Source organism: Dreissena polymorpha, chromosome 15 (genome assembly GCF_020536995.1).
Source record: "Dreissena polymorpha isolate Duluth1 chromosome 15, UMN_Dpol_1.0, whole genome shotgun sequence".
Classification (NCBI taxonomy): Eukaryota; Metazoa; Mollusca; class Bivalvia; order Myida; family Dreissenidae; genus Dreissena; species Dreissena polymorpha.
Genome location: NC_068369.1, coordinates 1,665,619 through 1,693,385, shown reverse-complemented (window position 1 = coordinate 1,693,385; position 27,767 = coordinate 1,665,619). Strand labels below are relative to the sequence as shown.

The 27,767-nt window shown below is 34.9% G+C and overlaps 1 protein-coding gene and 1 long non-coding RNA gene across 2 annotated transcripts in view; both read left to right on the top strand.

Annotated features, from left to right (window-relative positions):
• The window catches only part of LOC127860768 (microtubule-actin cross-linking factor 1, isoforms 1/2/3/4/5-like), a 258,995-nt gene that overhangs the window by 27,157 nt on the left and 204,071 nt on the right, over nucleotides 1-27,767 (top strand). The window contains 1 exon segment of the mRNA XM_052399044.1: nucleotides 6,497-6,558. Coding sequence (XP_052255004.1) covers nucleotides 6,497-6,558 — 62 coding nt within the window.
• On the top strand, nucleotides 10,263-27,231 carry LOC127860681 (uncharacterized). The gene is made up of 3 exons (XR_008039890.1): nucleotides 10,263-10,749; nucleotides 13,801-15,427; nucleotides 27,172-27,231. It is a non-coding gene; the product is annotated as an uncharacterized LOC127860681 (long non-coding RNA).

Below are 27,767 nucleotides of genomic sequence, written 5' to 3'. Positions count from 1 at the left end.
TTTTGTAAACGACTTCAAATGCTTCAAAGTGCATTTCTGAGTGGTAAAGGGTTAATCTACCTCCAAAAAGAGGAAGAATCAGATGTTACAGGTAGAGATTTTAGATTTTTATTTAATGTTAAAAACAAAGATGCGTTGCATTAAAATATTAAAAAACGTTGGATGTCTTTAAAGAGCCATTATATGTCATTTACATAAATGTTAAATATGATATGTATTTGACATCAGGATTTAGAACATTTTTCATGATACGAAATTTAATCTCTACTGTTTGTTGTAACATAAATGCCCATTTAGATAACCTTATTCTACACAAATCTAACTGTAATGAAGTACTCTTATTTTAAATTTTATGAGCTTTATCAAATGTATCAATTATACTCATACACTAAGCTTGTACCTTTTTAGTCTTTGAAGTAAAGATGAATAAATTTGGTTTGACAGTTATGTGTTTTTAACATAGTTAACTCCCTTCAAATCCTATGCAGCTTTATTTAAATACTTATAAAATACCTTTCAGCAGATGCGTATTATTTGGCTTGTTCTGTTATCTGTGAAATCTGATAAAACAGACAAGTTACTGATACACATATGTTTATCATTGAAATTTTAGAACAATTTTAAAGTGATTTGTAGATATACTTGAGATGAATGTCAGCAAAAAGCAGACATTTTGTACAGGTGTTTCCCCGTAGTCAGTCAGCTATCAAGTCTTGCGCTATTTATAGAAACTGTCCTCAAGATCATTGAAGCATGTCCAATACATTTCATTGAGAGGGTCAGTTCACATTATATGTGTACCTTCCCTTAAGAGGATTTTGGAAGACATACCGACACATGGATTAAATCCATTTTGTATTAGGTTTCCATTTCAAAGCTGTGTCCTTATACGTCAGGGTAAACTTAATGGACAATTAAAATATAGGACAACTGGATTTTTTGTTTACAACGGAAGATCAAATATGGGTTTAAAGTTTATTTCTTCTTAAGTGAATTGTGCACATGTTTAATTTTTGCACTATTTCAAAGACGGCCAGAGAAGATTTGTGTGACAGGAGATAAAATACTGTTTTCTTGTTGGTTTAAAGTATCATCTGTTGAGAGATTGTCTTGGTACAGACAGCTGTTCACAAAGAGTATCAACTTGTTTTCTTGATTCATTCCTAGTGAGCAAAATGTCATCGGATTACAAAGGAATTTATATGCTTTAAAATTTGCATGTGTTTTGGGGGGTAAAGATTAGTAGAAAGGAAAACAATGGATTCGTTTAATTTCTACGATCCTGCGGATGTCCCCCCATCTCCACGTGCTTTTGTGCAATATGAAGAAAATAGACGCAAAGAAACAGGTGACTAGCTATATTAATTTTCTATAGCAATATTCTCATGAAAGTTTAGCAAATGTATTGTGATCATTTAATTGCATGTAAACAATACTAAGGTCTTTGCCAATAATTTGGATTATTTATGATACTGCAATTCTTGTAAACATGTATCAAATAACCGTTCATGATCATGTCGTTTCAAAGCCTTAATTATAATTATTTGTATTTATTGTCATGTTGATGATAATGCTGAGTCAGTAAATAATTTTGTTGGCATTTTAGTTAAAATTCTTCACAATGGTGGTCAAAAAATGTAAAACTGTATATTTGCTTTAACTTTAGCATTTGTTATTGATAAAATGTGTGTTATTCACTGAATCTTTGAGACATGTTATGTGAAAGGTGTGATTTATCTAAGTGTTGATCAATATCTTAGTGTAGACTGACTAGTTGTTGATCTCCTTTATATTAAAGCAACTTAAAATTATAATATTTTGACAACTTCAGAAATGTTTTGATTTAGGTCATTTGAACCATGGTTGTTTGATCAGGATTCTTCAATTGCACAGCTTGACATCATAATTGTGGATATGCACCTATTGACTGCATAAGCAGCTTTGATTGTAATTTCTATGTTATTGTACATCTGAGAGTGGTTAAAAACCTATAAAAATAACAGTTTTAATGGGTACTTAAAGTAATGGCCTCTTGCTGTTCAACTGAAAACTTGAAAGTCAGCATTGTTTAACATTAAATAAAAATATCATGCATTGAGTGTGACACTACTATAACTGCTTGAAAGATGTCTGACAAGATACAATAATTTAACATCCTACCGTTGAATTTATAAATGAATTAAAGTGACTTAAATGGTTGCGAAGTAAGGTAGTTGTTCTTGATTTCTCATTTTAAGGCCCATTAATGCTAATCATTGTCTCATTTGAATTTTACGTATGTTTTTACATTTAAATTGGTACCTAGGGGCAGATTGTTATCAGCACAAGACTTACAATTCTGTCAAGCCTTTGAATTAAAGAACCTGTGTAAATTGTTTACAGAGTGATATTGTTTCTATAGCCTTCAGATTTGCATACTGAATATAGAGTCTATATATATCTCCAAACACAGATATCTTGTGATATAAAACCTTATGTTTATGTTGGAAAATATTTACATTAAAGACAGTTTTATCACATGTTTTGTTTTCTCTTACATAATATCAGGTCCTTTGAAGTATATCGAGTTTCGTTTCTGCATAGACAATTCCATACATGAATCTTAACCCTTTCAGTGCGGGAACCGAATTTTGAAGACCTTTGCAAACAGTTTGGATCCAGATGAGACGCCACAGAACGTGGCGTCTCATCAGGATCCAAACTGTTTGCTATTCTGATAATATTCTTTGAAAAAAATCAAAGAAAATGCTAATTTTAGAAATTTAGCAGACGACATTTTAGCAGACGACAAATTTCCCAGCATGCAAAGGGTTAAATATTGATGATGACTGGACCCAGTGCTAGCGGCCTGAAATGTCAGACTAGGGTGTGCAGGTTTGAGACCCAATTCTTCCAGAGGTCGTTAAAGTGTATGAGCCTTAGATTTCTTTTCCATTGACTCTCCTATACCCTATACTAAAGTTGGGTCATCAACTTCACTTTGCCATTCAGTCTTGACATCAAGGGATCGCAAGCAAATAGAAATATATAGAAGTGCTCTTGGATAACTGCTTAATGCATGTGCATAAAATGTTATCCCAGAATAGCTTGTGCAGTCCACATTTGCAAAAAGGGATTATATACGACACATTCCTTTTTATGCTCCCCGAAAATATTTTCGGTGGAGCATATAGTTGCCAGTTTGTAGTTCCGTGTTCCTTTCTTCCGTCACACTTTTGCTACTGTTTCTCATAGCGCCTTCAATACTTTACCAATCGCTTTCATATTTGGCATGTAGGTACCTTGCATGAACCTCTACCTTTTGATGAGGTTTGAGGTCACTGGGGTCAAGGTCAAGGTCACCGAGGCTAATAATAGACTTCCTTCTGTCACACTTTTGCTGCCGTTTCTCATAGAGCCTTCAATACTTAACCAATTGCTTTCATATTTGGCATGTAGGTACCTTGCATGGACCTCTACCTTTTGATGAGGTTTGAGGTCTCTGGGGTCAAGGTCAAGGTCACCGAGGCTAATAATAGACTTCCTTCTGTCACACTTTTGCTACCGTTTCTCATAGCGCCTTTAATACTTAACCAATCGCTTTCATATTTGGCATGTAGGTACATTGCATGGACCTCGAGGAGCATCCATCAGTTTCACTGATATTCTTGTTTATAGATGTTTTTAAGTAAAAAAAAGTCTCTTCTAAATGAAAATCCAGTCTAAGTGGTGTCGTCCCTGTTAAACCTACAGTCCGCACAAGCTTTTCTGGGATGACACTTTACGCACATCCATTAATTCTCTGGATGAATGGGATATCTTTTAGAAGGCTGTACATGAACATAAATTATACCTGATATAAACATACTATCATATGTCATCCAACGGATGCACTATCTAGTCTTTGATTGCACATGTAAGCGTATTATTATATCCCCAACCTAAACCCCCCAACAAAATAAGAAGGGGGAAAACTGGATGTCGGTTTGATGGATATCTTTCCATCTGCAGACAAAGTTGTCTGACTAAGTACTCATATCATTTTCAACCTATGACATTTAAAACCTTCATGCATTGCTCTAGTTCTGGCTTCCATAACTTTAAATGTCGCTTTACATGATTTTTGACTTGCGCGACTTTATAGTTATGGACCATTAGGAAAGACAACCAGAAATTCCTGAAAAGTTGACAGTTAACAAAGACCGGTCCAAAACAGCTTTTAAATGCAGTTGTTGGCCCAAATCAACCACTTGATTGGAAAGATTGACATTTTTCACATTTAACTGTTATATTCTTTCACAAAATACTATCTTAAACATTTAAAATGTATCTATTCTGCTCTTACATATCGAGTAAAACAGCGATGTGACAGACTTTCTTGAAATGCGAATCTCCCGAGATTTCACGGTCATATGACGTTATTTCTATTTTTAGTAACAAACCATGTGCTCAGGTGTTTTTAAATTCAGAATGACATTTCCCGGTATTTTAATTATTCTGGCTTATTTTGTAAACAAATTGTAATGTCAATACAAAGTCAAAGTAAATATTATATAAAACTACCTGATTCACAATGAAATCAGTCTTATAATCCATCAGACGTAAGTTGTTAATCACAAATAATAGATTTCAGAAAACGAAAGTAATGTTTACAATTTCAGCATAAATGTCAAGGTTTATCCGAAAGTATCCAAATGAAAACTCGTCACGTGACGAAGCGACAATGGCGTCAAAATTGTGAATTTCAGACTGATGACAGTTATTTTCATCTATTGTAAGATGCATTTGAAACATTTGAACCTTAAAATATTCCTCGATGCAGTAATTTATTTTCATTCACCAATATATGTAGAAATGTATTCAAGAAAATGAGCTTTCTTTGATTTATAGCGTGACATAAATATGTTACGACTCTGGTTGACTTTGGATACGGGGTTAGCTTCAGCGTACAGGTCTGTCAATACTATGTAAACTGTACGCTGAAGTTTCTTTAGCTAGCATTGCTCCTCTGATACGAGGTTGTGAATGTGTGAATTATATTGTGTGATTGAGTTATGAACTTGCACTATTTTGCCAAGGTTTTCTCTCTTTTTGGAATTTAACCCTTTATCACTCAGATACGTATTTTGACACATTTGTAGTCCCTTCGAAAGTTATATTTAATTAAGTACTTTTATTATTGATTTAAAAGGCTTTATTTCCAACCCTTCGATTCTGATGAGCAGCAAACAGCATAAAACCCGAACAGACTGAGAGTTACTTGCTGGTTGCAAAAGCCATTTTCACTTTGCTTCTAATGAGGGAAAGGGTTAAAAAAAAGCCTCATGTGGATCAAGTTGTGCATGTATTCTTCATTACTGTGATAAGCTCTTGTTGCTATATGAATCTGTGCTTATAATTACACAATTCGAGACATAAAGTTGTATAAAAAGGATTTTACAAAAACATCAATTAATAGTGTCCTTATAACGGATGGAATTTTTTAAACAAACCTATCCTTTTTGTTCATTTCTACACATCACTCAATATTTATTTGCTATTTTCATTTTTCAGTCATATTTCAAAGTCACAAGACCATGAAGAGATGGTCGGTTGTGTTTTGCTAAGCATTAAAGCGCAAGGAGTGACAGTCTGTCATCTCTTATCACAATGCATGCTTGAGTAACCACCAGACATGCAAATCTCAAGCCTGTAAAATCTGTTTCTAGTCATGGTAGATCCTCCATGGTTAGTGATATGAAAAAATCAATTTTCGTTTTCCCATGCTTGGGGGAAAAGATTTAGGACCTCATAAGATAAGGGTTGCTGCTAAAAAGGAGCCAGGTGAAAATCTTGAACAGTTAGGTGACATTTTAATGTTAAATTAAACTATTTAGACATAGTTTTATCATCTCTCATTGAATTTTGCCCCAAATAATCTTAATTTTAAGAGCCGCAGCACGGATTGGAGGGTGCAGGGGGGGGGGGGGGGGGGACAGGGCTTGGCGCATTGCTATTTATTCAATACCTTTCCTTACCAGAGCAATTATATGAGCAGGAGAAATGCTACCAAACTTTCTGTTATTCTATGTGATATATCTTAGGAAATCAAGTAAGCAAATTATGAGCTTTATGTCTCTCTGCAATGGATGACTTACAAAGCTTCATGGCCAGAAACTTTCTTTTAGACATGTATGTAAACAGATGATTGTAAAGTAGTCACATAAATATGAAGTTGATTTTGAATCATAGAAGACGTGTATTATGCTATGGTGGAAATGACATTAGTGCCCATTTTTAAAAAGGTATTATTTGAATGTACACTTGGGAACATAATTAGTGTTACTTACTAGTACATCATCATAAAGTTGAATGGTTTGCTTTTGATACTTTAGTAACAGGACTTTTTAACACTTGATGTGTTGCTGTTACCCCAAAAAGTTATTTTGCTTAAATGTTCTCTTGCTTTTTTTCCGAGGCTTCTGTACAAATGAGTTCTGGAAAAAAAATTGTATTAAATGTTGTTTTTTCATTTCAGATCAGAGAGATGCTGTACAAAAGAAAACATTCACAAAATGGGTCAACAAACATCTTCTCAAGGTAACTTGCAAATGACAGAAAAGTAATTATTGGTTAATACTTCATGCATTATTATAAAAAGGTCCCTTAAAAACATACATGGGATAACCTTGGAAAACACAGAAGTAAGGTGTGCACAATTTTATGCTTTTCCTGAACAGCAGTGTTAATCACATCAATTTTAGTTAATTATAGACATTTATATACCCTCATAAGTATAAATTGCTAGAAAAAGACCAACTGTTACATTATTTTGCTATAAATAAATAGAACAAAATATGACAAATGTTTGTTTGTCAATGGTCAGTGTAATATTGATGTTAGATAATGGCCTAGTTATAATTAACAACTTGTGACACTAATTTACGTCCGGCAGGGCGATTGTTTATGACCAGAGGGCGTTACATGATGTGTATAGTTGTGTTTCATGTCATTTGTGTCTAATTTAGACATCAAATCGTTACCTTTCAGCCATATTACCTTTATTAAAATAAAAATAGGTTACATTCATTCTGATTTGCTGTTTGATTGACATAATTGGTTAAGTTATTCAATAAACTGCTATAATAAACTGTTTTGATTGTCCAAGTTATTATATAATAATTATTATGCCCCCCTTCGAAGAAGAGGGGGTATATTGCTTCGCTCATGTCGGTCTGTCGGTCGGTCTGTCGGTCCGTCCACCAGGTGGTTGTCAGATGATAACTCAAGAACGCTTGGGCCTAGGATCATGAAACTTCATAGGTACATTGATCATGACTCGCAGATGACCCCTATTGATTTTGAAGTCAGTAGGTCAAAGGTCAAGGTCATGGTGACCTGAAATAGTAAAATGGTTTTTGAATGATAACTCAAGAACGCATATGCCTAGGATCATGAAACTTCATGGGTAGATTGATCATGACTTGCAGATGACCGCTATTGATTTTGAGGTCACTAGGTCAAAGGTCAAGGTCACGGTGACCCGAAGTAGTAAAATGGTTTCCAGATGATAACTCAAGAACGCATACGCCTAGGATCATGAAACTTCATGGGTAGATTGATCATGACTCGCAGATGACCCCTATTGATTTTGAGGTCACTAGGTCAAAGGTCAAGGTCACGGTGACCCGAAATAGTAAAATGGTTTTCCGATGATAACTCAAGAACGCATACGCCTAGGATCATGAAACTTCATAGGTAGATTGATCATGATTTGCAGATAACCCCTATTGATTTTGAGGTCACAAGGTCAAAGGTCAAGGTCACGGTGACCCGAAATAGTAAAATGATTTTCGGATGATAACTCAAGAACGCTTTTGCCTAGGATCATGACACTTCATAGGTACATTGATCGTGACCCGCAGATGACCCCTATTGATTTTCAGGTCACTAGGTCAAAGGTCAAGGTCACAGTGACAAAAATCGTATTCACACAATGGCTGCCACTACAACGGACAGCCCATATGGGGGGCATGCATGTTTTACAAACAGCCCTTGTTACTCTACAATTATTAACTATATATAGCAAAATATGTAGGAGTATATTGCAGACTGCTATTTTTATTGTATTATTCACATATAAAAGATATCATTTCGCTGCATCATGGGTATTATGCCATATGCAGCAAGGTTAGCATACTGGCCTTGTCTGGTCATGAGCTTTCCAGTCTGCTAATGACACTGCAATAAATTGTGCGACTATAAAGCGGACAGGTTGTGACCTGACATTGCGCAGGTTTGTCCGGAGTTACACTGGCTGCATATGGCATAAGAAACATTTGTGCATGATGTGGCTCTTTTGTTATAAGTGATCTGTTTGATATCACTACGAAAATCATGGCTGTATAAATCATGTTATTTCTCATTGTTGAAAAGTTCCTTAACATTTACAAACTCATATTAACCTTTGTGCTGGCATCTAGACATTGTACATTGAATGCTAATGTGATCATATCTAACAATTCACCAATATAATTATGTTCATACTTTTCATTCTTTTATTGAAAATGGCTGGTTATACATAAACAACTCTTGAGTTATTTTGCTTCACAGATTATGTTTAACAAAAGCGGTGTCATGGAGTGTTATATTGATGAGTGAAATCCTCATTTTTGTCACTACTCAGTCTTGTTTGTCTTTCATTGCAAGTGTAAATAAAATGTTTTTAGTGTTCAGGTGTTGAATAATTGATTTCACGCTGTGTTCTTTAAACATTGTGGATGTTTTCCATGCAACACTGATTACCTTGGTTGGTTCAAGATTTTTGTTTGAAGATTTGCTCTACAAAAGTGTCATCATTTAGTTTGTTTGGCTGTTATAAATAATACTGCATTTCTATTGATATTTTTTTTATATTGTAAAATAGAACATATTCTCAAATACAGAGTGTTATTATATTACAAGAGTAAATTAACCAATATAAAATTATAAGTTTTATATGATATGCTTTTCAATGGAGTATAGAATTTTATTGGTAAAACAAAATTTTCATAGATTTTTTTTATTAATTTTACTGAGTTAGAAAATAATATAAAAAAATCAATATTTTTGAAAAGATGTAGCCCTCTTCAAATCTGTAAATTTTAATTTAATTTTTGTTCAACCTAGTTTGATGAAAAAATAGACCTTCAAGTATGAGATAAGAAATTCTGTCCTTGTCTTGTAACAGAATATCGCTACATCAGCATTTCACTGCAGTGTCCTTCAAATACAAGTCTAGGGTAAGGATAATATATCTGTGACAGTGCATATGTGTGGCCTTATCCAGATTATGTCAACCATTATTAGTTTTTTGTATTATTGAATAACATCAGTGGATTTGGGTAATGATCCATTCTAATTTAATAAGAATTGTTCTGAAAGTTGAAAAATGCCCCAATAGCTAAGCCTCTTTCATTGGGGTCATCTTATTTTTGCCTTTCCTAATCCTTCAAAACACATTATATTGATCAGATACCATACCTCAGCACCTATGAACTTACTTTTGAATATGCACCAGCACAAATGAAACATAAAATAATGCTCACTTGCAGTTACTGATTTCCCCTATTATTGCATGTTGCGCTGTACATATTTTTAATGTTGAGTTAGAATTGACAATGGAAATCCATCGAATTTGTCATGAACGTTCAACAGCGAAAACCTTGCTATACCTGCTTAAAGGTGGCTAGAAAAAACTAAACTTAAAGAAATGCCCATCAATGATTTACTGTGAGTACAGCCATCCAATGTGGTAACATTTAAGGAAATCATAGGTCATACACCACTAGTAAGGAATATGTTGTTGTTTTTACCAGGAACGAGTGCAAAAATAATATGTGCATTTATTTCAATATGCAAACGTATTATTATTTATTAACATGATAGACAACATGAACTGTTTTCATTAGAGCAAGTATTCTATGGTAAGTTTTGAAATAAGATCATTTTGTGTTAAGTAGCATTATTGCAGTGAAGAATTTAGACCCAAAACTTGATCCACAGCTGTCTGTGACAAAAAGTCAAGACAGAAAAAGCAACTAACAATCATATTTAAAAACAAATCATTTCAACATTATGTATTACAATATCACCAATAATCTTAATGATTTAAGTGTTAAAACTTCAATTGGAGCAAAGTGAGTCAAATAAATAGAACATTTTGACCCTGACACAGCTTAATATATAGAATTTGAGTTTAACTTTATTTGATGTAAGATATAAAAGTTATAAGTAAACTTGTGAGCTTCAAATTGAGTTGCATTATTATGCCCCCCTTCGAAGAAGAGGGGGTATATTGCTTTGCTTATGTCGGTCTGTCGGTCGGTCGGTCGGTCCGTCCACCAGGTGGTTGTCAGACAATAACTCAAGAACGCTTGGGCCTAGGATCATGAAACTTCATAGGTACATTGATCATGACTCGCAGATGACCCCTATTGATTTTGAGGTCACTAGGTCAAAGGTCAAGGTCACAGTGACCCGAAATAGTAAAATGGTTTCCGGATGATAACTCAAGAACGCATACGCCTAGGATCATGAAACTTCATGGGTAGATTGATCATGACTCGCAGATGACCGCTATTGATTTTGAGGTCACTAGGTCAAAGGTCAAGGTCACGTTGACCCGAAATAGTAAAATGGTTTCCGGATGATAACTCAAGAATGCATACGCCTAGGATCATGAAACTTCATGGGTAGATTGATCATGACTCGCAGATGACCCCTATTGATTTTGAGGTCACTAGGTCAAAGGTCAATGTCACCGTGACCCGAATTAGTAAAATGGTTATCGGATGATAACTCAAGAACGCATATGCCTAGAATCATGAAACTTCATAGGTTGATTGATCATGACTCGCAGATGACTCCTATTGATTTTGAGGTCACAAGGTCAAAGGTCAAGGTCACGGTGACCCAAAATAGTAAAATGATTTTCGGATGATAACTCAAGAACGCTTTTGCCTAGGATCATGACACTTCATAGGTACATTTATCGTTTTGCAGGTCACAAGGTCAAAGGTCAAGGTCACAGTGACAAAAAACGTATTCACACAATGGCTGCCACTACAACGGACAGCCCATATGGGGGGCATGCATGTTTTACAAACAGCCCTTGTTTAGTTATGGTATTGGCATAGACAACAGAGTTATAAAATAAGTTGCTGATGTATGAAGATTTAATATATCCATACTTATGTGTATGCAGTCTCTCAAATATGCAATTACTCAGCTAATGATTATAACCTTTTGCTACTGAAAGGCAAATGAACATTGAATCTTAAAAATACAATCATTGAATTTTTTTTAAGCTTTCATGGGAAGCAAGTTGGATATCTATTTCCTTTTTGGTTTATTTGCACTCTTTTTGCTTGGTCAAAACCTTTTCTATCCAGTTGATTATATTCACATGACCGGAGTTAAAATTCACTACATTCAGCTCTATTTGAATAATCTGATATTGCCTAATGTTGTGTGAAGTTGTTTGCATTTCTCTTTGAAACGTTGGTGGTAGTTCAAAAAAGATAAGAATCAATATTGATGTTAAAAGCTCTGTCTGTTAATTGTTAAGCATGTGTTTAAGTTTTGAAATTTGTCTAGGATGTGGTTTTCAGTATTTTATTGCATAAAAAATGAATAAATGACATTTTTATGAAATATTGGTGCATGAAGTGTTTATATAAACAGTGAGTTGTTTATCTATTGATTTAGAAAGGAATCCCTAAACAATAAAAATGTATTTTTTATAGACCTAAAGACATTCAAACTTAAAATTGATGATACATGATTTAATTGATAAGTTAGGATGTTATAGGCTTTATCATTTTGAACAATTAATAAGGCAATGCGTTGCACTTGTGTAAAAGACATGGACAATGGTCTTATGCTCAATTGAAAGCCATATTTTTGTCTAATTTGTGTGACTGTGCCCATGTTTATTCTGCTATGCACATTGTGCACTACTGCAGAGCAGTTTAAATGATTAAAATGATCAAAATGGTGTGTTTGTTAAATTTAGTGGAAGGTCTTTCTTTTTACAACATGTCTTCTATGATCTAATCTTTGGTAACAATCTACTTTTTAAATCGAAAGTCAACAAGGACTGTTTTAATGCATCAGGGAAAATGGTTAAAACAAGGCTTAAATACCATGTAGTTAACAAAAATAGCTATATTGTTGTTCTTGAGAATCACAGTGGAATCATCACTTGAAGTGTAGTTTCATTATGTTATAGAATGAAGAATGTATCAACAAAAAGTCCTCTATTTGAAATCATCACATTCAGTCAACTTAACAGACATGTAATTCAGTGAATTTAAGTGAAAATTATCCCATTAAATAATGCAAATCCACCTATTCAGTCTAGACGGAAATTGTTTTCATGTGCTCTAGTGGGATATTTCTCCAATGTGGGGTAGTGGGAAATTATTCCCATGCAATCTAGTGGTATATATTGCCCATATGGGCTAGTCCAGGGCATTCCCAAAATGCAACATTGTGGGATATTCCTCCCATATACTCTTGAAGCAGTAGGATAATCCTCCTTTACAAAAATAGTGGGATATTCCTCCCATTATACTTGAAGCAGTAGGATAATCCTCCTATACAAAATTAGTGGGATATTCCTCCCATTTACTCTTGAAGCAGTAGGATAATCCTCCTATACAAAACTAGGGGGATATTCCTCCCATTTACTCTTGAAGCAGTAGGATAATCCTCCTATACACATTTAGTTGCATATTCTTTCCATGTACACTTTAAGCAGTAGGATAATCTTCCTTTACAAAACTAGTGGGATATTCCTCCCATTTACACTTGAAGCAGTAGGATAATCCTCCTATACACACTTAGTTGCATATTCTTACCATGTACACTTTAAGCAGTAGGATAATCTTCCTTTACAAAACTAGTGGGATATTCCTCCCATGTACACTTGAAGCAGTAGGATAATCCTCCTTTCCAAAAATAGTGGGATATTCCTCTCATTTACACTTGAAGCAGTAGGATAATCCTCCTATACATGTACACTAGTGCAATATTCTTCCCATGTGCAAAAGTCAGCAATTCCTAATATGCATAACCAGTGGGATAATTATCCCATTTACACAAGTATGATATTTCTCACATACCATCAGGTGGGATATTCTGTCCTCACAATCTTATGAGATAGCCTTTTGGAATTATCCTCTGGAAATAATTGAATGCTTCCTTCAAATCAAGTAGGCGTTAGCCCATAAAATACAGTAGGATTTTCTGCCATGAAATCAGTGCCATGTGGTATTGAATAATGCCATATCATTAATTTCATTAGTTCTCACATAAAATCAAGTGGACATTATACCACAAAGTTTGTTATGAGAAATTTTCTTTGAAAGTTAATGATAATCTTCCATAGATATTGAGTCAGTTGGAATTCCAAATGAGCAATGAAGGTCAGTTGGGATTCATCTAATGAAATCTAGTTCCATGAACTTCAAGAGGAATTATCATTCCATGAACTACAGTAAGAATCATCATCCTATGAACTTCTGTGGAATTATCATCATCATATGAACATCAATAGGAATCATCATGAACAGCTTGTGACTTGAAACAATTGAACATTTGTATGCCCCCCTTCGAAGAAGAGGGGGTATATTGTTTTGCACATGTCGGTCCGTATATCCGTCCGTCCACCAGATAGTTTCCGGATGATAACTCAAGAACGCTTAGGCCTAGGATCATGAAACTTCATAGGTACATTGATCATGACTCGCAGATGACCCCTATTGATTTTGAGGTCACTAGGTCATTTGAGGTCACTAGGTCAAGGTCACGGTGACCCGAAATAGTAAAATGGTTTCCGGATGATAACTCAAGAACGCTTATGCCTAGGATCATGAAACTTCATAGGTACATTGATCATGACTCGCAGATGACCCCTATTGATTTTCAGGTCACTAGGTCAAAGGTCAAGGTCACGGTGACCCGAAATAGTAAAATGGTTTCCGGATGAGAACTCAAGAACGCTTATGCCTAGGATCATGAAACTTCATAGGTACATAGATCATGACTCCCAGATGACCCCTATTGATTTTCAGGTCACAAGGTCAAGGTCACGGTGACCCGAAATAGTAAAATGGTTTCTGGATGACTCAAGAACGCTTATGCCTAGGATCATGAAACTTCATAGGTACATTGATCATGACTCGCAGATGACCCCTATTGATTTTCAGGTCACTAGGTCAAAGGTCAAAGTCACGGTGACTCAACTTAGATAAATGGTTTCCGGATGATTACTCAATAACACTTACGCCTAGGATCATGAAACTTCATAGGTACATTGATCATGACTCGCAGATGATCCCTATTGACTTATAGGTCACTAGGTCAAAGGTCAAGGTCACTGTGAATTGACACAGTAAAATGGTTTCCGGATGATAACTCAAGAAAGCTTACGCCTAGGATCATGAAACTTCATAGGTACATTGATCATGACTCGCAGATGACCCCTATTGATTTTCAGGTCACTAGGTCAAAGGTCAAGGTCACAGTGACAAAAAACGTATTCACACAATGGCTGCCACTCAAACTGACCGCCCATATGGGGGCTTGCATGTTTTACAAACAGCCCTTGTTTCAATTAATGAACCATTTTAGGGTTCATGAACCATTTTAAGAGTTAATTATCTCTTCATGAACTCCTAAATGAGACAGTTTGTCAACTCAGGAAGCCTTTTTCTTAAGGGAACCATTCCATGAGATCAGGTGGGAGTCATGACAGATCACATTGTATAACCATGCAGGAACCATAACATTAAAGTTGTATATGATTTTGTTTGCAGCTGTTATCTGTTTATTGAAGCCATAAAGTATCGGCATAAGGAGAGGTAATGAATAGCCAGGCAAAATATCTTAAATAAAAAATCCAAGTGGCAGTTTTGGTGTAAATCTTCTGATGTAAATGATTTTGATTTAATTTTGTATGGTAATAAATCCAGATTTAAATCTGTCATATTTATTTTTTGCCCAAACCAAACAGGCGGATGTAATTGATGCGTGCCATATTAAAATTGAACATTTAAAAGTAACATTACTACTCAAAATCAACGAAAATTTCGTACAATATTTCGTCAAATAAAGCTAAACAATTAAAAATCATTGTTCCTTATTGCCATTGTCGAAATTTCAACGCCAGATGTGGTCTGGTAAAATAGATGTTTGTGGATACAAAATACTCGTCTTTTTATGTCCCCCACTATAGTAGTGGGGGACATATTGTTTTTGCCTTGTCTGTTGGTCTGTTGGTTGGTCTGTTGGTTGGTTTGTGCCAACTTTAACATTTAACAATAACTTTTGCTATATTGAATATAGCAACTTGATATTTGGCATGCATGTGTATCTCATGGAGCTGCACATTTTGAGTGGTGAAAGGTCAAGGTCATCCTTCAAGGTCAGAGGTCAAATATATGTGGCCAAAATCGCTCATTTTATGAATACTTTTGCAATATTGAAGATAGCAACTTGATATTTGGCATGCATGTGTATCTCATGGAGCTGCACATTTTGATTGGTGAAAGGTCAAGGTCATCCTTCAAGGTCAGAGGTCAAATATATGAGGCCCAAATCGATTATTTTATGAATACTTTTGCAATATTGAAGATAGCAACTTGATATTTGGCATGCATGTGTAACTTATGGAGCTGCACATTTTGAGTGGTGAAAGGTCAAGGTCAAGGTCATCCTTCAAGGTCAGAGGTCAAATATAAATATATGTGGCCCAAATTGCTTATTTTATGAATATTTTTGCAATATTGAAGATAGCAACTTATTGAAGCTAGCAATTTTATTTTTGACATGCATGTGTATCTCATGGAGCTGCACATTTTGAGTGGTGAAGGGTCAAGGTCATCCTTAAAGGTCAAACTTCATATAGGGGGACATAGTGTTTCACAAACACATCTTGTTATGGTTTTAACATGATACCATTATAGTGTTCGTGTGTCGTATCAATAGATATATTCGCAGGAAATTATTGTGGCCACAAATAGATAAAAAAGAGCGTTTTGTATCTACAAAAATCTATGTAATCATTCCACATCTAGCATTGAAATTGTGGCTGTTGCTATAAGAAACACTGATTGCTTAGGTGTTAACTTTATTTTACGAAATACTTTACGAAATTTTTGTTGATTTTTAGCGTTAAAGTGACTTTAAGGCAACTATATAGCAAGTTGATTTTAAAACTTATACAGAAAATTTGCAAAAACATGTTCTTTCTTTTAAAACTGAACCTCTACATTATGTTAGCAAATTGATAATGTTTACATTGTTCAAAAATACAATAAAGCACTGATGTGTGGACTGTGCCACAAAGTTTGAAAACTAAGATGACCCTGTTAATACTGGCAGGCTACGTTTAAATTAGTCCTCATCTGATCTTGATTAATTTCCTATTCTTTAAAGGTTTTTGCTGTTTCAAATTACGTGTTCATCTTCAACTGTAAACAAAGCTGTGATTGAAACAGTGAAAATCTTATTTTTTTAACACAAATTTATTGTTTATTTAAAATCACTCTTTTAAAGAGTACATCAATGGTCATTTGAAAGGGATATTACAAGCATGTATTTTCTTGGTGCTATAATTTAGGGAACATCTCTACCTTTTATATGGTACATCAGAACTCATAATGTAAATTGTATTAATTGCAAGAGACAATTATAGGAGTCACACCTCAACTTAACATCAACTGAATCCAACAGTTGGTTAGTGTTCTTGCAGACATGTACTATTATAATAGCGTGTCTTTCCATCAAACCTGAGGCCTGCTTGTGTAAGACTGGTGTCTGTTCTGGTGCCAATAATGTTCATCATTGGTATTGCTGACAGAAACACGATTTCCATGGTTACCAATTTTGTCAGGTCAACAACATATGTTTAAACTGCTAGATATTATGTCCTTTAAAAACAATCTAGGTCCAATAAAGCTTGACATAATTGGAGAAGTCTGTGAGCAATCATCAAAGGATAATGCAAGTAAGCTAAATTAAAAAGATTATATTTTGGTTTTCAGCAAAGTTGATCTTTTTATGCACCTGAAGGAGGGCATATAGTGATCGGACCGTCCGTCCGTCTGTCTTTCTGTCACACTTTGCATTTAGGTTTCGAAAAATGCTCGTAACTTCTATGTTCCTTCACATATCAACTTGATATTTGGCATGCATGTGTATCTCATGGAGCTGCACATTTTGAGTGGTGAAAGCTCAAGGTCATCCTTCAAGGTCAAAGGTAAAAAAACATGTATCAAAGCGGCGCAGTAGGGAGCATTGTGTTTCTGACAAACACATCTCTTGTTATTCTTAAAGTTAATGCCAGGAAGGCAACAATACAGTTGGCTGAGTTCTAGTTTAGAATGTTAATATGTGGAGAAACAAATGCAAACTTAGAAGTCACAATTGTCAGCTCTAAGGTCATCTCCAAGGTAGCAACTGTTGTTGTCAAGGAGTTACCAGAGATATGAAGCAACAGCTATGTAGCCAGGGGCCAGGGACATAAATCAAACATGAAACACTGCTGTTAATGCAGCAAAAAACACAAACCAGTTCTTAGATGATAAATGACCACTGTAGGGTGTTTCAGATTGTCAAAGGACAAACATTTTGTTGCTTTTCCAAACTTGAAGTACATGACTGTATAATTATTATGTTTCTTAGGTACAGAGCAAATTTAATTATGTTTATTAATTTTTAATTTTGAGAACATGAGCTAGTTATTGGGTAAATATTTTTTCGAAGTCTGTGTGTGGCTTTATATCTCAATGAAAATATGCTCTTTGTAGCTGCTGCAAGTATGTTTCATTTATTAATTCTTGGCATCAATTTCCAGATGTTTATCTCAATATTGCATCATCTATTGAATGTTGATTTATGTTGAACATGTGAAAACAGCTATGATGTACATGTAACATGTGTTTGTGTTTTAGAGCAAAATTAAATTCTTATTTCAACAACGTTTTATTTATTACTATAGTGGAATCAAATGCTGACTAAATTACTGCATTTTATGAGGTATTATAAAATTCCCAAGTGTAATCAACAAAGATAATTGTATGATGAAAGATTAATGAAATCATGCTTTGTAGTTCTATGGTATTTCAACTATTTCACACAAATAAGAGAATATAGATTTTATATTTAAAAGAAAAGTTAAATTTAGGACACTGGTTGAACTCTTTTCTGCACCACTGGTCATCATTTAGTTTAAACCTATTTATTTTAGCTCGATTGCGTCGAAAGCCTTAGGCTTATATAAACGCTCTCGAGTCCGTTTCCTGGGCCTAGAACCAGTACTTGGTGTCTTTGGGGGAGATCGAAAGAACGCTCCCACGGTGGGGATCGAACCCGTGACCTCCCGGTCGCAAGGCGGACACCATATCCATTACACCACGGCGACCTTAATTTATCTTCATCATTTATCTTCATTACATTTACTTACACTTCTTGCATTTAACAAACACTGTCAAGGTTACCAGTATGATCTTTATACAAAATCCAAAGTTTGACTACCTGCTTAAAGTTATATTAGCATATTATTGATGAATTTTTTAACAGCTTCATAAATTAGGTCCCTGGTTGCAAAAAAGCTGCGATTTTCACGGTCATGTATGTTAACTTGAGCCTGCAGTGTTTTGGATTATTATGTCTACCTTTTTTTGGTCCTTCACTGTCACTAAGCCTAGTGCAAACCCATTAGTGAAGTTGCAAAGCTTCCAGGCAGATAAACTATGTAACAGTAAGGTGCACAGCGCCATAGACATGTAGGACAACCTGACTTAACTCCCAACCACTTGTGAAGATTTGTATCACACTGGGAGAGGGGAGATAACAATCAGTAAGAGAAGTGAATTTGTTAAATGTTAATCATGATACCAATAACTTCTCAGGAAGCTATCCAACAATATGAGAGATGGACATTTATAAGAGATCCCAAGCATGAGGCTCAACAACTTGTCAGGAAGCTTAAGGTAGGAGAAGTAACCATTTGTAAGTGATGAGAATACTGAAACAGACTGTGCCCAGATGGGTTGATAACCATAATTTTAAGTAGAAATAAAAACAGATTATAACCCAGACAAATTCTGGATAAGTTCAGATGGGTAATAGAAGAAAATAGAAGTAAATGTCCCCATATTTTCAGGTCATGTCATTATCAAGACAGAGTTTACCCAGTTTATTGACCAACACTTCAACTTGAGTGTTATATAGTGGCTGACTCAGATGTAGTGGGAGGTCTTTCAGTTTTTGTTGATATTTCATGAGACATATTGCCAAAATTATGATGACCCATCATATCTGTTTGTAAACTTTATGCAATGAGGGGCTTCCCATAAAGTATGTCGCGCTCCAGGTGGAGGGAGTCAGTATAAAAAAGTGTTACAGTTTATGACGGGTGGGGGGGGGGTAGGCCTTGTGCATACATGTCATACGTCCCGGATTGTCCGGGACAGTCCCGGAAATGAAGAACTTGTCCAGCTGTCCCGGAAATCTGTCAAATGTCCCGGAATATACAAAATCCATATATACATGTACCTTATCTTAGGCTTAACTGCACCTCGAATCTGCGTATATCTGCAGCGTCTCCATGACAATGCCTACCCGAATAGGCAGACTACGCTACGTGTCAAAATCGATCAATTAACAGGGGTCCTGTTATCATATCGATTGTCTCACGTTCGCGGTCAAACCGAAGAGGCGGCATTGTTTAATGTGGTTGTTAATTGACTTTAATCTACTACGTGATTATTTTCCGCTGCGTAAGGGCAAAGGATAGTTGTTCACACATCTGAAGTCCAACATCGCTGAGTAAAACATTAAAAGCAGTTTATGTTCGCACGTTTAACCGACAAAGAATTTGAGTAAAAAAGTAAGCATATAAAAACGTCATCCTCACTAGGTTTATTATTGTCTTGTTCTAAACCCCCAGTAAATATACGTTAAAAATAATAAGTGAATTTGAAATGCGTTCGCCATGTCGTATCAACAACTACGCGTTACACACCGGTCTTAATAACAATAACGCAGTGCATCACCATCTATGTTTAGAATGCTTACACTGAAAACACGTGGCTTGTATCTAGTAACGGAAGTAGTAATGTTTAATTTGACGTTAATAGATCAAGTGTATTTCGGATAGGCTTTCGAACTTTTGCAATTAACGATGCGAAACAAAAAAAAACGTACCAAAAATGCATATGTCTATAAATATCGTTTCATTTTATACATGTCCCGGAAAATCGGCAAAAGTCCCGGACAATTTAACTCAATGTCCCGGAATTGGTCTGAAAAATTATGGCATGTATGCCTTGTGTCACACAATTTTGTGTATCAATTGAATTAGTTTTATCTCAAAATAGCATGAAATGCTTATCATCTCCTGAATATTTTTTTCACAATTCCTCTTGCTAGGAGGGACAGTATGTTGTTGCGAAGCCTTTTGTAATGTATACCCTTTTGTGCTTTTGTCATGCCAGAAGTATTATTGTTTCTATGTTGTCCACTGCATAATTATGTCATTGCGCTGGAAATTCAGAATTTAATTTTAACATATAACTATTATTATTATAAAAAACAATTTTGGAGGTCATATTTATATAATTGAATCATCATTATCATGAATAATAAACAATTATATTACGTCATTCTTTAAAATATGTAAGTGTGACATACCTAAGGGGTGGGTCTGAGATTTGTGACAGTTTGTAACTGGAGGGAGGGGGGAGGTTAAAAATGGTCATAAATAGTGTTACGTACTTTATGGATGCCTTGGAATGCCCTTGAAAGGTGTGAAATACTTTTTCGTTTGACAGCACAGATTTCAAAAGAGTCATGCTGATGTACATTTTAACTGCTCTTTGAGGAAAACATTTACTTAATACATTTTCCCCATATTACATACCTTTGTCATTTTACAGCAATGGTTTCACAAAAGTTCATAGCCAGTCAAACTTTCTTATGTAAATGGCAATTTATTGTGAAAGTCTTTATTTGATTGTATGAATTCTATGTACTCCTTAACAGTATTTGAAGTCTACCTCCCAGACTTATGTGGGCTCTGTACTGTAGTAATATATTTCTATGAACATCTGTTAATATGTAGCCAAATATTAGCTTTTGTACTGGTTATTTGAAACTGAATATATTCACCGTAGCTCAAATTAACTCGCCAGTGAAAATTTTCATTGCATAAATTTTATTCGGTAAGGCTGCTGGCAATGTTAATTGTGAAGGTATGCATAAAATTACATGCGTCATTGGGTTGTTATCAATGGTTATTTTGTTTACTTAAGATTAAATACTGGTACATTAATTGTTAGCATGCAAGCTGGTGATAATTATTTAAGACAAACTTTTCTAGGGCCAAGGAATGGTTGTTAAATCTGGCAGAAAAGTTTTGATTCATTATTATTCATTATATTTTGTTGTTTCAAATGTTGTCAGAGTTTTATTTTGTAATTTGGTAGTTCGGAGTAAAACAAAGACTATGTCATTGAAATCACTTGCTTTGAATGGAATGAACAATATCTAGTTAACGTAATCATACAAAAGCAGAGTTTCTAAGAGTGTAAAACAACATAAATGTTTGGGACAAAAAAGTTTATTGTCATAAGACATTCAATTGAGGCATGCTGAATGATCCAATTGCCATCACTGTTTTATTGTAGGACCAAGCTGATGCTTGAAAGCCTACCAAGGCTACTGAGTAACCCTTTCCCTCTCACAAGCAAAGTGAAAATGGCTATTTGCAAACAGCATAAAACCAGAACAGCCTGCGAGTTAAACTTGCAATCTGTTCAGGTTGTATGCTGTTTGCTGCTCATCAGTATCTAAGGGTTGGAAATGATGCCTTTAAAACTTGAATCTCTTAAGAAAGGTCTTTTATTAAATTTAACCCTTTGCATGCTGGGAAATTTGTCGTCTGCTAAAATGTCATCTGCTGAATTTTTAAAATTAGCATTTTCTTCGATTTTTTTCAAAGAATACTATCAGAATAGCAAACAGTTTGGATCCTGATGAGACGCCACGTTCTGTGGCGTCTCATCTGGATCCAAACTGTTTGCAAAGGCCTTTACAATTCGGTTCCAGCGCTATAAGGGTTAACTTTCTAGGGGACTACAAATGCATCAATGGGTAAAGGGTTAAACATAGAAGATATAGCACATATTGAAGAAGGCGTGTGTTTTGTGCCCTGCTCAAACAATACAAACAAAATACGCAAAATATCTTTACATTAAACCTTAAACTTCTACTTATGTATGATACAGTAAATATCACTGTGAGTTTCCCATCAATTCCTTAGTCATGTCCGTTGGCAAGAATTGTGTACATAAAAGGTGTGGTCCTGCTCAGTTGACGGCAGGTCATTTGTTACGTGAGGAGTTGACTGGCCTGCAGGGGAGGGCTGTATAGATCAAGGCTTGATCAGCCTGCCAAACTGTCACCGGCCAGTACTAATGTGCCCTTACCAGGAGTTATGGCCAAATAGTATCAAAGGATTGCGTGGCTTTGTTATGTAACAGATAACAAATACATCTGATAGACTTGTAAGCTGAAATGTGTGATATTTGTGGCTGTTTTTCTATTAATCCTATTCATTATTTGCAGGCAGAGTACTTAAGCAAAAATGTTGAAAATTGATGCATACAATCAGATAAAAACACATTTATAAAGACATTAAGATTGAAATGGTGAATATTCATGTGGGTGTTTTTTAAATACCTTTATCTTCACGAACGAAGTAACATTATGCTCTTATTTTGACTTGAGTAATAATGGTTTACGAAAAATTATAAGGAAAAAAAACTCAAATAAATAATCCCCGATAATTTATTTTGCTTAATATAAATTACAAACATTAAGTTGTCCAAAAATATCTTATTTTATATTTAAAAAGTGAATGCTCAAAATAATATAAAACTAAATAATGCGTCATCATTCCAACTTAAGAACTTCATAATAACATAAACATAATGCCAATCAATTATTGTCCCAATGTGATCCCATGATTATATTGACAGTTACCAGCCCACAAAGTACCTTTAATTCTATCAGAGGGGTGATCTTGTCGTTTTGGCATTGTTCATTGACCCTCTGTGATTGGTGATAAGTAGTAATTGCCAATTATGCTGTCAATTATAACAGAGTTTGTTTATATTGCTTTTTAATACACTGTTTAATTCATCATTATATTGAAAATGTGTAGTATTTTATTATGTTGATAATGTGTACTACAAAAAGGGTTAATAGTGTGTTTTTATTGTTTATAAACACACAACACTTGTCTGAGTTTATTAATTCATCTGAATTAAAAGTTTTGATATGGCCAAATGTATTTAGTTTGTCTATTTTTCGGCGTAAGCTGAATAAGCCAGCTTTTCACCCTGACTTGACCTTTGTAAGTGTCCAATAATACTCAAATAAAATTTCCCGCGGCTAGGTACGAATGAATACACTTCATTTATTCCATTGGCTGATTTGAGTATAACACCAGAACATTGGAAACATATCCGCGTCTTTGTAACACTGTTTTACTGCATGAAACAATTTTATCTCTAATGAAAAGGCCCAATAGATAGAACAGTTTTACAATCAATTTTCGACATAAATACAGTTTGTGCGTTCACCTTTTATTTTCAGAGAATTACCAGCGCAAAAGCGTTTAACTAAAGGCTATGTTGTCATATTTAGTACTTACTTGCATTGCATTTCAACCCGCGAGGTTTCGGGTCAATACGCGGTCATTTTGTGAAAGTCAGAGTTTATATACAGTTCATCACCGGAGTTCGCAAAAGGGGTTGCGATCATTGTGTCTTACTGACAATAACGTAGTGACTGTAATGCATTGCATTCCAATCCGCAAGGTATCAAGGTCAGTTTGCGGTCAGTTGCAGAAATCTTTATATAAACGCCGTCTCGTAAACTTTGTGCACTTGAAGTCTGTTTTGATCAGAAAGATACTAAATAAAGATATTCGGCGATATTATTGTGGTATGTCAATCATCGATTTTTAATATGGTTTCAAAATTTGCATGATAAGGACCAATTTTGATAAAATTAATTAGAAATATTTATCCATTTAGACCAGTTTATTAAGCATGACCACAATAATTCGCTATACTATAATTATGCAATTAAATAAGATTCGAGTATTGCCGGCTGACCTATATGCACTCGTTTATTTTCATGTTTCTTGTGTTTTTCTATTCTGTAAATATAGATATCTGAGTAATAATATCACATAAAGCAAAATAAGCCACGAAATCTGGCGCAACACCCCGTAATTGATTTGCTTATGATGTAGCTAACAACTGCGCAGAAAAAAGGCATCCGCTACTTTTTATCTCATAGAGATAACTTTTGATCGTTCATAAACATCGACCACAATCAACACCGTATATCTTTTTTAAAGATATTTCTTGTTTCAACTGCTTTACACTCAACAGAAGTGCTATATGGTTATTGTGTGCTGTGTTTTTGATGTGGGTGTTGAGATATCAGTTGCACAATCTTTTAAGACATTCCCAAATAGCCCACCCGGGTCTCCTCAACACCCTTAAAACCAGATAAATGAAACCGAAAGTAATTGACAACCACCAATATTGGGTTAGGACTGTTATATGCATGCAATTATATTTGGATAACTGTATAATTTACACTCTGGTTACAATCAGAAAGTTAAAGAACTTATATAGCCATCACATGTCAATTATAAATGACTGTATAACCAACATAATCTGATGTCAATTCTAGCATTTCAAACTTAATACATTTCCATCATTCGAGAGTTTGTTTTGGTCAAATGGTCAGACAGTCACTTAATGACCATTAATACCAGGATTATTTACTGATTTATGGAGACCTGACATGATATACAATTCTTATTCAACTAGCACTTTGAAATTAACAACCACTTAGATTTGACAGCATATTATCACCCATTACTTCTTTTGTAAGCCTTCTTTTCAACTGTGCTAATAAAAACTGTCATGGATGAAGGAAATAAACCCACAATAATGACCTTCAAAAAAAGACTTTGTGGGAAAGTGTGGGAAAAATATTTATTTACCGGGTAGATATTTGAGGACGACATTTATACAATTGCTAAATGCTGTGTTCAAAATTCTATTCCTGTTATAAAATTGATTGTAAACATTTTAAATTTATATTTTTATAATGGTATGTACATGGCATGTTTACTGATTTGAATGGTTAGTCACCTTACTTAGGGTCAGTCACCTTACTAAGTAATGTATGGTAGACATCTGTTTCTATAAGTTGGATCAATTCACCACTAAGAGATTTATATTGATTGTAATACATGTGTACATTCTCAATAATTACATAGTGTAGTGAAATCATGAAGTCAAGAAGAAATATGAAGGTCGCGAGACAGTAACATCAGGTGTATGACTTGTTGACTTTTCAATTAAACTTTATGGGAAGCTTCACTACCAAGAGGAGATGTTCCTATTTATCAGCCGGTTCTGGTCGGATGATTTTTCACAGAGTTATGGCCCTTTGAAATTTTCCATTAACTGTACATAAAGTGCAATTCTTGTCCGGGCTATTTCTCAGCAACTAATGACCGGAATTCAATTGAAACTTTATCGGAAGCTTCACTACCAAAAGGAGATGTGCATATTATCAGCCAGTTCTGGTCGGATGATTTTTCACAGAGTTATGGCCCTTTAAAATTTTCATTAACGGTACATATAGTGCAATTCTTGTCCGGGCTATTTCTCAGCAACTAATGACTGGAATTCAATTAAACTTTATGGGAATCTTCACTACCAAGAGGAGATGTGCATATTATCAGCCGGTTCTGGTCGGATGATTTTTCACAGACTTATGGCCCTTTGAAATTTTCCATTTTACATATAGTGCAATTCTTGTCCGAGCTATTTCTCAGCAACTTATTATTGGAATTCAATGAAACTTTATGGGAAGCTTCACTACCAACAGGAGATGTGCATATTATCAGTCGGGTATGGTCGGATGATTTTTCACAGAGTTATGTCCCTTTGAAATTTTCTATAAACTGTACATATAGTGCAATTCTTGTCTGGGCTATTTCTCCCCAACTACTGACTGGAATACAATGAAGCTTTATGGGAAGCTTCACTACCTTGAGGAGATGCGCATGATATTTGTGGGTTCTGGTTAGATGATTTATTTAGAGAGTTATGGCCCTTTGAAATTTTTAAGTTGCTAAGCCATCCATCGTATTATTTTGTCCAAAGTTATGCCCCTCAAGATGTTTCCTTTTATCTGAATATATAGTGCAATATTGTGACAAAAAAACACTTTGGGGAGCATCACCTGTCTCCGACGGGTTCTTGTCTTTATATAATTCAATGTAAAAGCAACAATTTCAAGCAAAAATAAATCCAATATTTTGCACAACAGACCCCATTATCATAACTTTTCTTAGATAGTATTTTAACTGAATTGATTAAAACAATAAAATAAGTTATGTTATCGTCCCCTACCAGTTTCACTGGATGGGACTTATGGTTTGTGCTCTGTGTGTACGTCTGTCTGCAGTCTGTCTCACAGTCAGTCACACTTTTCTGGATCCTGAGATAACTTTAAAAGTTTAACATATTTTTTCATGAAACTTGAAACATGGATAGATGGCAATATGGACATTATGCACGTCATTTCATTTTGTTCCTATGTCAAAAATTCTGGTTGCTATGGCAACAAATAGACTAGTAATACTGCTGAAAATGGTGGTTTTCTTGATCCTGCGATAACTTTAAAAGTTTTTATATATTTTTTCATGAAACTTGAAACATGGATAGATGGCAATGTGGACATTATGCACGTCATTTAATTTTGTTCCTACGTCAAAAATTCTTGTTGAGCTAGTAGGGGACATATATTGCTTGGCAATAGTCTTGTTTGATTTGCAAGAAAGAACTTGACACAAATCAAAATTGCCTTTTTATGTCCCCCACTATAGTAGTGGGGGACATATTGTTTTTGCCCTGTCTGTTGGTTGGTTGGTCTGTTGGTTTGCGCCAACTTTAACATTTGCAATAACTTTTGCAATATTGAAGATACTTGATATTTGGCATGCATGTGTATCTCATGGAGCTGCACATTTTGAGTGGTGAAAGGTCAAGGTCATCCTTCAAGGTCAAATATATGGGTCAAAATTGCTCATGTAATGTCATTTCTGCAATATTGAAGCTAGCAATTTTATATTTTTTTGCACCTTCTTTTTTTTCTGTTTTCTAGTGAACTTGTTTCAATGCCATTTTTTACTACAGTCTCAAACTTTATCATATTACAGTGATTTAGTAGTGAGCACAGCTTATTGCTTACCCTATAAATGTATCCAAAAGATATTACCAGGACAACTGTCCATAGCGGAACCATCATCCTTTGAGGACAATGTCTTGATTTATTTGGAGAGAACAGCACAACATATTTAGTATAAGGTAACTTACAGTGTCCAGTTGATATTTGTTTTAGTTGTAAGCACTTACGGCCCATTGCTTGGCCGTATGGCTGTTTGTCCCTATGCTAATTTTGAAATAGAAAATGTAGAATTATACTGAATTATTAAAATTATCCTTTGCCTTTCTTTCCTAGTGGTCACCATTACCGCAGGATTATATGCGACATTGGAAATTTAAGAAGGTTTGAAAGCATGATTTGTCCCCCTTTTGTGTTTTTTTATGCACATACTACTGTATTATCTCCCTTAGATTGAGAAGTTTCACCTATGT